General features: G+C 52.9%; 1 protein-coding gene across 1 annotated transcript; it reads left to right on the plus strand.

Moving 5' to 3' along the window:
• The first annotated feature begins 741 nt into the window (after positions 1-741).
• HDAC3 (histone deacetylase 3) lies at positions 742-12721 on the plus strand. Its single transcript, XM_050979836.1, has 15 exons — positions 742-868; positions 1118-1200; positions 3497-3639; positions 6782-6863; positions 7031-7087; positions 7176-7231; positions 8493-8626; positions 8872-8952; positions 9043-9116; positions 9260-9324; positions 10068-10157; positions 10260-10318; positions 10761-10840; positions 11118-11275; positions 11551-12721. Exons 1-15 carry the CDS (start codon positions 814-816, stop codon positions 11618-11620), a joined length of 1287 nt encoding a protein of 428 aa, XP_050835793.1. The 5' UTR covers positions 742-813; the 3' UTR covers positions 11621-12721.
• The last annotated feature ends 1015 nt before the right edge of the window (positions 12722-13736 follow it).

Genomic DNA, 13736 nt, shown 5'->3' on the forward strand with positions numbered 1-13736 from the left:
TCCCTCAGGGATTGGGATGGAATGAGCTCCATCAGGATGTGGGTGCCCCATTCCCCCACTGCCCCATCCCCTGAGCCCTGGGGTGGGGGCTGTGGGGGTGACAGGGGAGCTGGGAGGGACTGGGAGACAACTGGGGGCAACTGGGGGCCTGGAGAAGAGAATCCAGTGGCCAGCTGGGCTCACTGGGAGTAACTGGAGCAGCTGGGAGTGACTGGGAGCAGGTGAGGAGGAGGGAGGAGGGATGGTGACAGCTGAGGGAACAGGGGAGAATTATAGGAGAGAACCAGTAGGCAGCTGGAAGTAACTGGGAATGACTGGGAGGCAGCTGCAGGCCGGCAGAAGGGAATCCAGTGGGCAACTGGGATCTGCTGGGTGTAACTGGGAGCAGCTGGGGGTAACTGGGAGCATCTGGGTGTAACTGGGAGCAGCTGGGGGTAACTGGGATCTGCTGGGGGTAACTGGGAGCAGCTGGGGGTAACTGGGATCTGCTGGGGGTAACTGGGAGCAGCTGGGGGTAACTGGGAGCAGCTGGGGGTAACTGGGAGCAGCTGGGGGTGACTGGGAGCAGCTGGGGGTAACTGGGAGCAGCTGGGGGTGACTGGGATCTGCTGGGGGTAACTGGGAGCAGCTGGGGGTGACTGGGATCTGGCGGGAGGGACACTGGGACCACGGGGTAGCCACGCCCCGCTGCGTGGCCACGCCCTTTTTGGGTGTGTCTTTGTGTGGCCCCGCCCCACCTCTGTCCCGGCCCCGGTGGGTGTCGCGGGGTGATGACGTAAGCGGGAGCGCGGCGCCCGGCGCGGCCTGTCCGCCATGGCGAAGACCGTGGCCTATTTCTACGACCCGGACGTGGGGAACTTCCACTACGGTGCGAGCGGGGCCGGGGCAGCACCTTGGCTGGGCGGCGAGGGGCTGCTGTGGGGCTGGGGCCGGGCGGGGCCCGCTGAAGGCGGGGGTGCGGCCCTGCCCGCCTTCCTTGTCCCCGCTCTCCCGTCCCCGCTCCCCCGTCCCCGCCCGTCCCCTCAGCCCGGACCTGCTGCGGAGCGCGGCGGGCGGCGGCAGCGGCCGTTCTGTCCCCGCTGTCGGCCCCGTTAATCCCCGCGCGGTTCCGTTCCAGGCGCGGGGCACCCCATGAAGCCGCACCGCCTGGCGCTCACGCACAGCCTGGTGCTGCACTACGGCCTCTACAAGAAAATGATCGTAAGCCACGCGTGACCCCGGCCGGGCGGGGTGGGACAGCAGGGCACCCCGAGGGCTCAGCCGGGCTCTAACCTGATCCCCCAGGGCTGCTCTGGGGACCCCACGGGTGGGGACATGTTCAGTGATGGTTGTAGAGCTCTGGGGGCCTCACGGGTGGGTGACAGTGCTTAGCGATGGCTGCAGAGCTTTGGGGACCCCAGGGGTGGGTGACAGTGCTCAGTGATGGCTGCAGAGCTTTGGGGGCCTCACGGGTGGGTGACAGTGCTCAGTGATGGCTGCAGAGCTTTGGGGACCCCAGGGGTGGGTGACAGTGCTCAGTGATGGCTGCAGAGCTTTGGGGACCCCAGGGGTGGGTGACAGTGCTCAGTGATTGTTGTAGAGCTCAGTCCTGTGGTGTTGGTGTGGTTGTAGAGGATTCCAAGGAGCTGCTGAGGTCAGGCAACGTTAAAGATGCAATTTATGAAAAGAATTTTAGGTGCTTAGATGTGAGAAAAGTTTTCTTAAATAATAAAATTCCCAAATAAAAACACATCCAGTGCAGTGAGTGTGTGGAAATGCAACGCTTGGGGGGATTGTGGGAAGCCTTTGCAAAGTTTCTTTTCCACATTTTTACTGTCACTGTGTGGATTTCCACAAGTAACCTCCCCAGAGTTTGTTTTTGGCTTTATTTATTTCCAGGAGAAATTTCCCTAGAGTTTTGGGGTTTTTTTCACAAGAAACTTCCCCAGAGTATTTTTAATTTAAATTTTCACAAGTATCTTCCACAAGAAACTTCCCCAGAGTTTTTTTTTTATTATTATTTGCACAAGTAACTTCCCCAGAGTCAGGCTTTTCCCTGCAGGAACAACCAAAAAACCTGTTCTGACCTAACACTTGTAAATGGCAAATCCCTGCCTGAAGGAGGCAGTGGGCAGAGCTGTACATTTTTAGCCTTGAAATTCTCTTTTGGGGGGGTTATGTTTTCCACAAGCTGCCACTGGGAAGCTGAAAAACTCAGGGACAACTTCATCCCCAAACAGTCAGGGACTGGCCAAGTCAGGAGAAAGGAAACCAGGGGTTTGGAGCAGCTGGGGCTGTAAAATTCCTGCTGATTTGGTGTTGTGGCTGCATTGTCTCTGCCTCCTTGCAGTCCAAGGCTGTGATGCTGCTGGGCTGGCTCTGCCTCTTCCCACCTTGCCCAGCTCAGGACCTGGGTGGGATTGCTGGAAAGGCTGCAAGGAGCCAGCTTTGCTCTGCCAGCAGCTGAGTGAACATTTCAGCCTGCTCTTCCCTCCCTTTCTGTTGGATTCCCACAGCCCTGCTCTGAGAGCCTCTGGCTGTCCAGTGAGAGTCATTTCTCCTCTCTTTGCCAGCAGTTTTGGGCTGCTTTGGTGCAATGAACAATTCCTGGGGGATCCCTGGGAATAAGGAGTTGCCTCAAGCCCTGTTTGAGTTGTCAGAGGCAGCAGCCTCTGAGAAATGCCAAATTCCACATGGGAAACACCAGGAGAGGAGGAGATGGGCTTGTTCTGGTTGATGGTGGCTCTGAAAATGCCCAGGTTTCCTGCTCAGCATAGAAAACAGGAACATACTGCAGTTGTCCCGAGGAATTTCCCTTTGGAGACCAGCTTGTGCATCTTCTGTTATGTTCATGTTCCACTTTTTCTATAAAGTGGTTGCTTTTAATAAGAGAAATTAAAATAAGAGAAATCACAGAAAAGGTCTCTTATCAACTGAATTCCCTCTCCCAGTGGGGTTAATTTTTAACTTCCCCTCTACTGAGGGATGTGCCTCAAGTGCCAAACCTGTGATGTCACAAGATCCTGGATTTGAGTCCATCCACCTCCCTGGGCATTCCCTCCATTGTCCTTTCCAAAGGAAACAAAATTTATGCAACTCTTCCATCTGTCTGGGAGGTTTCCCCAAATGATTTGGAACCTGTCATTAAATCTTACAGAGGGATCAGAACCACTCCTAGATCAAGGTCTTAAACGGTGAGTGAAGAAAGAGTGTTCCCCCAGGGAAGGAAAAGCTGTGGTTTATTTTGCTGTCCAAGCAGGAGAATGTGCCATGGGCTAGGAAGAAATTTTATGGCAAGAGCTGCAGTCAGGAGAGGCAGGATTTGGGTTTATAAAGGGAAAAGTGAGAGGAGAGCAGGTTCCCTGGAGCAGCTGTTGAATTTAAATGAACACAATTACCAGTGTTTGCACGTTTTTATGTACCTCGTGCAGGCCACTTGTCAGTTAGCTTGAGATTCCTTCCAGCCCAAGGAAACAGAGCTTGGATGGGAAATAACTCCTGCTTTTGTCTCTGGAAGGTGTTCAAGCCCTACCAGGCCTCCCAGCACGACATGTGCCGCTTCCACTCGGAGGATTACATCGACTTCCTGCAGAGGGTGAGCCCCAACAACATGCAGGGCTTCACCAAGAGCCTCAATGCCTTCAACGTGGGCGACGACTGGTGAGTGCCCGGGCCCTGCCCTGCCCTGCCCAGGGCCCTGCTGGAATGGGCCATTCCTGCCCTGCCTTAGGCAGCACGAGCATGTGCTGGCTGGGTTTGAACAGACAGGTGTCTGCTAAGGAAGGCAGGAGCCTCCTCTGAAATGGAAAATGCAAACCCCTCCTGTGGTATTTTCAGGGTCCCCTGTGGCAGGAGGGAAACTGTAAGAGCCTAAATGAGAAATTTTTATTGTATCCAAGATGTCACAGCAGCCCAGGGTCGTGGGTGACAGAGCTGTGCCAACAGCTGTTTGCTCCAGCTGCAGGCAGCCCTGGAGACCCTTTGGTTTTGGTTACAATGCAATATATACTTTTCTTTGCTGGGCATCTTCATACAGTAGAACCAATCTATACCTGAACTATTGTCTACAGCCTATCATAACTGCTCCAATTACCATATTCATGTTACCATTATCCAATCACTAAAGTCAGTACACTACAATTTAAGCCAGAAGTTGTTTTTCAGTTTTCTTGCAGTGGAAAATTCTGAGCCCTTTTTTCTACTTGCCACATTTGCTGCCTTGTTTGCCTGTGCTCTCTTTGTGCTTGGTAAAAACATCTTCTGGTTTGGGGTGGGTTTATCCTTTGCTCTAAGCCATACAAACCCCTTCTAACTAACACACCCTTTGCTCCTTGGTTATCCAGTCAGACTGGCTCAGCAATTCTTTTCTTCTATATCACAACTTGCTTCCAACTCCATTCCTTCTTCAGATTCTGCATTTAAAAATCTTTCTGCTAAGAACACACATCTGTGAGACTTTCTTGTCAAACTTTCATCCTTCCCAACAGGAAATGATGAATCTGACTCCATGTTCTTAGAAGGCTAATTTATTATTTTAGGATATTATATTGTATTATATAAAAGAATGCTATACTCAAGCTAAACTAAAGAATAGAGAAAGGTACTTACAGAAGGCTTAACAAGATACTAATGAAAAACTTGTGACTCCTTCCAGAGTCCTGGCACAGCCTGACCTTGATTGGTCATTAAGATAAAACAATTCACATGAAACCAATGAAACACTGACCAGTTGGTAAACAATGTCCAAACCACATTCCAAGGCAGCAAAACACAGGAGAAGCAATCAGATAATTATTGTTTTCATTTTTCTCTGAGGCCTCTCAGCTTCTCAGGAAAGAAATCCTGGTGAAGGGATGTTCAGAAAATATGACAGTGACACCCTCCCTCTGAATTGTTACAATTTTGAAATTAAGGAGCTCTCAGGCAAAGAGATGGGAATAGGAATAACAGTTCTTTACTAGGAACACTAAAAATACAAATACAACAGTGCAAACAAAACCAAACCCCTGCCAGAGTCAGAGCCTGTGGGTCAGGGTGCTGGCACAGTCCCATCCCAGGGGGGCTCATGGTGGTGGCACAGTCCCATCCCAGGGGGGCTCAGGGTGGTGGCACAGTCCCATCCCAGGGGGGCTCAGGGTGCTGGCACAGTCCCATCCCAGGGGGCTCAGGGTGGTGGCACAGTCCCATCCCAGGGGGGCTCAGGGTGGTGGCACAGTCCCATCCCAGGGGGCTCAGGGTGGTGGCACAGTCCCATCCCAGGGTGGTGGCACAGTCCCATCCCAGGGGGGCTCAGGGTGGTGGCACAGTCCCATCCCAGGGTGGTGGCACAGTCCCATCCCAGGGGGGCTCAGGGTGGTGGCACAGTCCCATCCCAGGGGGGCTCAGGGTGGTGGCACAGTCCCATCCCAGGGGGGCTCAGCCCTCCTGCAGTGCCAGCTGTGGTTCTGCTGGAGCAGGGATCCTGCACAAGGGGGGAGTTTTCCTCTGCAGCTCCAGGGCTGCTGGAGATGGGCCTGCTCTCCCTCTGGGAATGCAGGGCAGCAGAAAGCTGCTCCTCTGGGAATGCAGTGGGCAAAGGCTGCAGGGCTGTTCCCAGGGCAGATTGGATCCAGGGAGGAATGCTTGGCTCCTCCCCTGGGCGCAGCATCTCCCCATGGGATGGTGGAATTTGATCAGCCTGCAGGGACACTCAGTGGCCATGGACAGCAGAGATCTCCTGGAGGGAGGGCTGGGTGTGGGAGAGAGAAAGAAACCTGCTCCAGGAACAGAGAGAACTGTCCCAGCTCTGGCAGATGGGAAATGGAATGCACACCCCCATTTCCAGCCTAAGACAAGTGTGGATAAAGATGTGGAGCCTCCTTGATTCCTTTCCCTTCACTGGAGGGGTTGCAGTGCTCCTTTTCTGGCTCTAGATTTGGGCTTGTTGGGTTCCAGACTCTGCTTGTTCTGGAAGAGCTTCCAGTTCTTCTGGAATGTGGCAGCTGACTTTGGTAAGAATTTGAGTGCTGCATCCAGCTCTGGGGAACAAGGAACATCAACCTGGTGGAGCAACTCCAGAGGAGGCACCAGGATGAGCAGAGGGATGGAACAGCTCTGCTGGGAGAGCTGGGATTGTTTAGCCTGGAGAAGGGAAAGGGTGACCTCACTGTGGCCTTACAGTACCTGAAAGAGCTGACAAAAGAGCTGGAGAGGGACTTGGGACAAGGGAAGGAGGGGCAGGACACAGGGCATGGCTTCCCACTGCTAGAGGGCAGGGATGGGATATTGGGAATGAGGAATTGTTCCCTGGCAGGGTGGGCAGGCCCTGGCACAGGGTGCCCAGAGCAGCTGGGGCTGCCCTAGGATCCCTGGCAGTGCCCAAGGCCAGGCTGGATGGGGCTTGGGACAGTGGAAAATGTCCCTGCCATGGCAGGGGGTGGAGCAGGATGAACTTTTAAGTTCCCTTCCAACCCAAATCATTCTGTGATTGGGAGCTATGACAGTCCCCTCCCATCTCCTGAGGCAGTGTCTCATCATGTCCCAGCTGTGGGCAGGAGACTCTGACAGGTTTTGGGAACAGTGGAGCCTTCTCAAGGCTGCTTTGGAAGCTTTGGGAATCATTCTCAGTGCCAGTTCACTCTCCTACTGGGGATCGGTGAGTTACAGGCAGGGTCAGAGTGATCCTGATCCCAAATTAACCCTTTCACAGAGAACTGAGCTTTATTCTTGCTCAGGTGTTACCCCATGCCAGTTTGATTCCCTTTTCTCTGCAGAAAAGGGGAGGAATGAGGAGTTCTGAGTTGGAATGTGCTTTCTTTTTCAGCCCAGTGTTTCCAGGCCTCTTTGAATTTTGCTCTCGTTACACTGGGGCCTCCCTGCAGGGAGCAACACAGCTGAACAACAAGGTAAGGGGCTGAGGAGCTGATCTTGTGGAACCCAGCTGGAGCTTTGGAGGAGGAGGAGGAAAAGCCAGGAGGGTGTTGTGGATCCCTGGGATGGGCAGTGGGAAGGAGGGTACAGGGTTGTTGTCACCATATTGTCACTTGAAACTCACTTCTCTTTCACCTGTTAGATCTGTGACATTGCCATAAACTGGGCAGGGGGCCTCCATCATGCCAAAAAGTTTGAGGTAATGAGATCTGTGGATTCCTCTTGTCTTTGGGGCCTGGGCTCTGTTGATCTCATCCTAAAGCTCTTGGGGTTTCTCTCTCTCCCAGGCTTCAGGCTTCTGTTACGTCAACGACATCGTCATTGGCATCCTGGAGCTGCTCAAGTAAGGACAGGGCCAAGGGCTGAACTCTGCTGGCTGCTTTGTGCTTTCCCTCTCCTTTCCCTCTCTTTCCCTGCCTCATTTGCCTTTCTGGAATCCAGGAAGCCCAAAAACTTCATTTTTGTCCTGGTCTTACCTCTAAGATGCAGGAAGGGGTTTGAGCACTGGAACATCTGGCTCCAGTTTTGTTGGAGTCAGATGTTTTGTTATCCCTCAGGGAGCTTGAGGGATACAGAAGAGTTCTTCAGTCCCATTTCAGAGACTCCTGAGTCTCAGCCTTTTTGCCACAGTAAGTCTTTTGTAGGTAAATGCAAGTTTTGGTTCACTGGAGACACAAAAATGACTCAAATCTTTGTTGGGCACCTTAAGAACAGGATTTGGGCTGCACATGGATGGTCAAAGAACACTTGGTCTCCATAGAAATGTGTCAGGTTATTTTTCACTTTAGGAAATGAAAAACTAGTTCAGAATTAGAGGAAAAGTTACAGAAATAGATTGAGTTTCTTGAATTTATATGAGATATTTTTTAAATTTTTTTTTTGGTACTTCAAAGTGCCCTCCTTGTCACTGAACCTCAGACAAGCTGTCATGGAATTAAAAAGGATTTGGAGTTGATCAAACAATATTTACATGACTGTTGGCAAGTTTACTTGCTCTCAGTCAGATTTATGGGATGTACTGGGGTTTCTTGTTCCCCCTTTCCCTGCTGTGTTTGGAACCCCAGGATTTCCCTGGCAATCCCTGCACTCCCATTTCCAAATCCCATCCACCAGAGGCCTCAGATACAGCCCAGTTACCCCTCATGGGATGTTATTTATGTCCCTGTTCTTCTGTTGCCTGTTTCCAGGAGCCATTTCTGCAGAGGTGACTGCATTTTGAGTTTGCTTCTGTCTCTGTGTCTCTGGCTACTTCTCCAGTAAATTTAGCCCAATCTGGAATTTTTGGTGTTCACCAGCTGGGACACAGTGCTCCATTTCCCACCTCCTCCATGCCAGCTTGCCTTTCATTTCCTGATATGATTAAAATCACTGGAGCTCTTAAAGGTTAACTGTGAGCACATTGGAAACAAGAATCTGCAACTTGTGAACACCCAGCTGCTTAAACAAGTTATTTTCCAAGACATTTCTGGCCCTGTCTAAAACCTTTTTGTTCTAATATCCATTTCCAACCATCTCAGAAGAAAATATTTTAGATACCAATTCCCAAGCACATCAGAGGAAGATGTTTGGGATGTCTGGAATGCCAGCTTTGATGTGTTCCACAGGTACCACCCGCGGGTGCTGTACATTGACATCGATATCCATCACGGGGATGGCGTGCAGGAGGCTTTCTACCTGACAGATCGGGTCATGACAGTGTCATTTCACAAATATGGCAACTATTTCTTTCCTGGCACAGGTAAGTTTTGAATTTCTAGTGGGAACCTGCTTCAGAATCCCTTGGAAGCTCTGCTGGAGTAGAAAAGAGTAAATCACAAAATTCGAGCTGCGAGGGAAATGGTGGGAGAAAGTGGTTAGAGAGGAATAGAGCTGTAGCTCATTGTAAGAAAGGGGTCCTGATTAGGCAGAAAGACTCAGCCCAGCTCAGACCTGGCTTTGCACAGCTCTGAAGCCTCAGGGCAGTTGTCCTGTCCTGTTTTGCAGGTGACATGTATGAGGTTGGTGCAGAGAGTGGCCGTTACTATTGTCTCAACGTGCCCCTCCGAGATGGCATCGATGACCAAAGTAGGTGCTCCCTTCCCTTTCCCCTTGGCCCCAGGGGTTTCCTGGTCCTCCTGCTCCAGAGCCATGACAAATCCACCTCTCTCTCCTAAGGTTACAAGCACCTCTTCCAGCCAGTCATTAACCAGGTGGTAGATTACTATCAGCCTACTTGCATAGTCCTGCAGGTAAGGAAGCAAACCTCTGTGCACACATCCATGCCTGCAGAGGGCTCAGAGGACTGTGTCTGTGTTACCTTCTGTCCCCTGGTGGGGATCTGCAGAGCAATGCCAAATTGTTTTTCTGTTTTTCCTGTTTTTCTGTTCCTCAGTGTGGTGCTGATTCTCTGGGTTGTGACCGGCTGGGATGTTTTAACCTCAGTATAAGAGGCCATGGGTAAGTACAGCAGGGCTGGGCTCAGAAAAACCACCTGAAGGGCTCTGAGGAGTCTCTGCTGTCAGGTTGGAGCTTTGGCTTTGGCCTGCCAGCAGTTTTTGAGGGGGTTTTTTAACATTGATGTGACTGGAGGGGATCTGAGACTGAGGGTTTGTAGGAGGTGCTGCAGGGGTGTGGTGAAGGAGGAGAAGGCCATAGAGATGGTCCTGAGGACTGGAGCCAGCCTGGGAGAGCTGGGGGTGCTCTCCTGGAGAGGAGAAGGCTCCAGGGAGAGCTGAGAGTCCCTTGCAGGGCCTAAAGGGGCTCCAGGAGAGCTGGAGAGGGATTGGGGACAAGGGATGGAGGGACAGGATACAGGGGATGGCTCCCAGTGCCAGAGGGCAGGGATGAATGGGATATTGGGAATGAGAAATTGTACCCTGGCAGGGTGGGCAGGCCCTGGCACAGGGTGCCCAGAGCAGCTGGGGCTGCCCCTGGATCCCTGGCAGTGCCCAAGGCCAGGCTGGACACCGGGGCTGGGAGCAGCCTGGGATGGTGGGAGGTGTCCCTGCCATGGCAGGGGTTGCAATGAGATGAGCCTTAAGGTCCTTCCCAACCCAGCCCCTGTGCTGGAGATTCCTGGGTGGAAGCTCCAGGTGTATCACACCTGCAATGGTGCTGTTGGGAGTTCAGGGGGGCATTTCTGGCACATGAACCTGTGCTGCAGTCTCCAGCTCTGGCATTTTCCTGTTTGGGGTTTGTAGGGAGTGTGTGGAGTACGTGAAGAGCTTCAACATCCCCTTGCTGGTGCTAGGAGGAGGAGGTTACACGGTCCGGAACGTGGCTCGCTGCTGGTGAGTCCCCTCTGCCTGCTGAGGGGCACTGCTGTGGGAGCTGTCCCTGCATTTCCCATGTCCCTTTCAGGGAACTGAGCTCCTCTTTTCCCATCTTTTCAGGACTTATGAAACCTCCTTGCTCGTGGATGAACCAATTAGTGATGAGCTCCCCTACAGTGGTGAGTTGGAGTTGCCTGTTTTCCTCATGAGCTCAGCTGGAATTCTTGGGATGTTCTGTTCTGCATTGACCAGAGCCAAAGTGTCAGCACTTCCTGACCTTGGAGATGGCCTTAGCCATGCCTGGAAGTGTCCAAGGCCAGGTTGGATGGGGTTTGCTCTAGTGGGAGGGGGTTGGAATGAGATGAGATTTAAGGTCCCTTCCCAACCCAAACCATTCTGTGATCTCCCACTACCCACTTTTCTGGGCAGGTACAGCTGTGTGTGTCCAGGGTGATTTGGTTTGCACCATTTCCTGATGTTCTGTCAAATCCCTTGCACTCAGGGTTGAATATCACTGTGCTTTTTAAGCTCTGCTCTCTGCCAGGCAGGTGGGAGGCTAAGCTCTGCTCTCTGCACAGCTTCTGGCCCTCTGTGCTCTAACTCTGCCTCCTTCCATCCCAGAGTACTTCGAGTACTTCGCTCCAGACTTCACCCTTCACCCCGATGTCAGCACGAGGATTGAGAATCAGAACTCTAGGCAGGTGAGTGCTTGCAGCTGTGCTGCAATATCACCTTGGAAATTCCAAAACCCTGTCCTGTGAAACCAGCTAGAGCCCAGGGCAAAAAAACCAATGAGAAACAACAAATGGCTTGTGTCAGTGTTTCCTTCTTGGGTGGCAATAATTGAATTCACTCTGCTCTGATAAGTGACTTCTTGCAGAAATGTGTTGCTCTTGGCCAGCACAGAGGTGATGCAGGCAGGTGACAGAGCTGTGACACATGGCACTGTGGTGATGCCTGTGTGTTGTGTCCCTGTAGTACCTGGATCAGATCAGGCAGACCATATTTGAGAACCTGAAGATGCTGAACCACGCTCCCAGCGTGCAGATCCACGACGTGCCCTCGGACCTGCTCAGCTACGACCGCACGGATGAGCCCGATCCCGAGGAGAGGGGCTCTGAGGAAAACTACAGCAGGTACCAGAGCCTCTTCTGGAGCAATGGGCTTCCCTTTCAGCCCCTGGGAGGGGGTGCAGAGGAATCCGTCTGAGTCCTAGAACAAGTCATAGAATCCCAGAATTTGGGGTTGGAAGGGACCTTAAAGCCCATCTCATTCTCATAGGCGGGGAAGTCACTTCTGAGTCTCTTATTTCTGCCCAGGGAGCTTCTGTGGTCTCCTACCATGATATTCCCTCAGGCCCCAGGGGTTCCTATCTCTGTCCCTTCCCTGACAGGGATTTCTCTTCCCCCAGGCCTGAAGCTCCCAACGAGTTCTATGATGGTGACCACGACAATGACAAGGAGAGCGACGTGGAGATCTGAGGGCTCTGGGCTGCGGGGCCTCCCGCCTTGGACACGGATGCTTGGAGCACGTAACTGGGCCCTGCAGGAGCCAGTTCAGCCCTCTCTTTGTCTTAGACTGCATGTGGTGCAGCAGAGCCAGCCTCACTGCAGGCTCCTGCCTCCTGGAGAGGCACAGAGGTGACGTGTGCTCCTTACTTGTCACCATGTCACGGTTCCGGCTGTCACCGCTGTGGGAATGGAGCCATGCTGAGTCCTGGCTGGCAGCTGTGGGACTGCCACAGAGCCTGAGCCACCTCCATGGGTCCCATGCAGGCTCCTGCCAGCCAGCTGGGAGCTGGAGCAGCTGTGCCTATGATCTCTGCCTCTCTGCAGCACTCGGGATCCATCCTGCTGTCCCTGACCTGCACTCAGGTACCACCCTGCTGTCCCTGCAGCCTGCACTGAGAGCTGCTCCTGGTGTCCCTTCTAAGCAGCTGATGCTCCACAGCTCCAGGAATTACTGGATAAGACCAGTTGTGGGGTAGGGGTCAGGATGGCCTTGGAGCAGCTCAGTGGAGTGGGATGGAAGGATGTGTGCAGAGCATAGGCTCATTCCTTCCCCCCACAGCCAGATCTGCATTCACAAACGAGTTCTGCAGCACCTTGCTGAGTTGGACACAACCTCTCTGTTGTGTTTATTCCTTGGGAGGCTTAAATCCCTGTGGAACAGAGGTTTGGCTGCCCAGGTCAGTACTTAGCATGTCCTGCACCTCTAGTGTAGCTTCCAGCTGTGTTCCCCAAGGTCACACATGGTCCTGCTGTGTGTCAGCAAGAGATCTGGGCTGTTTGCTCTGAGACAAACAGTTCCTGGGCTGTACCCAGCAGATGTTGCTCTGCTGCTGGGTGAGGGAAGCTGCTTCCTGCAAGTGCTCTGTTCCTGCCCTCACCCAGCAGAGAATTCCCTTGGCCATCCCTCCAATCCCAGATTTTGCTGCTCCTTCTCCTGAGTCCTCAGCTGGTACCTGTGGTGGTTTGGAACGTGCTGTTTGGGGAGGTGGGGGGTTCAGCCTCTGTGTACGGTTCTGTTTGTTTACTGATGTCTTTGAACATTAAAGAAGAGGCAGTATTTTTCTTACCTGACCTGTTGTTTGTCTGTTTCATCCCCACACCTTTTTGGCTCCTGTTCCCCCAAGGTCAAGCATGTCCCTGGCAGGGCAGTGTCATCCACTGTCTGAAGGAATGGAGGGAATTCTGCTCCTCAGAGTAAATGTTGGTGAGTTTTTGGCATCACTGCACATGAGGGGAGCACCCTGAACTCCTTTTCAAGAGGCCAAGTGGGGTGGACACTCCTGCTATGCCTCTCAGTCCAGCAAAAGCTTTGCAGGAAGCTTCAGAGCTAATTCAGGAGATTTTTCCTGCAGTTATTTAAAATGCCATGATTTCTGAGAGTTGGGGTGTCCATAACAGCCTGTGCACGTTGCACTCCCACTGTCCCAAGGCCCTTTTGGGGACTGATTTGTGGTTCTGGTCACAAAAACGTGAAGCAGGCAATAAGTCAGGGTGTCCATGGGTTTCCAGAGAAATCCCTCAGAAATAAATTGTGATAGAATTAGTCTGGGGATGGAGAGGGGTGATCAGAGTTCCAGCACAGCTCCTGTGTGAGGAGGGATCTGCTGGATCAGGATCCTTCAGCTGAGGAGGGAGAACAGAGCAGGGAAAGGGAATGTCATGGGGGAAGGTAATGTCATAACCAGGAGTGTCAGAGAGGGTTTCTCTGAGTTCAGACTGCAACAGCAGGGGCTTCACCAGGGCCTGGAGTGCCAGGACACAGGGCGTGGCTTCCCACTGCCAGAGGACAGGGCTGGATGCGATATGGGGCAGGAATTGTTCCCTGGCAGGGTGGGCAGGCCCTGGCACAGGGTGCCCAGAGCAGCTGGGGCTGCCCCAACCCTGGCAATGCCCCTGATGGGAGGATATTTACACCTGGAACTGGCTGAGTTCTCTGTTGGGTGCACTGAGGCTCCTTGCAGAGCTGTGCTCGGACACCAGGGGGCAGCTGGATCGCTGGGATCCCATGGAGGCTCCCCGGCCCTGCTGCAGCCCCACAGTGGGGTTTGGGGTGGGAGCAGAGTCCTGGCTGTGTTCTCAGGGAGGT

The sequence above is a fragment of the Serinus canaria genome, chromosome 13 (assembly GCF_022539315.1).
Source record: "Serinus canaria isolate serCan28SL12 chromosome 13, serCan2020, whole genome shotgun sequence".
Taxonomy (NCBI): domain Eukaryota; kingdom Metazoa; phylum Chordata; class Aves; order Passeriformes; family Fringillidae; genus Serinus; species Serinus canaria.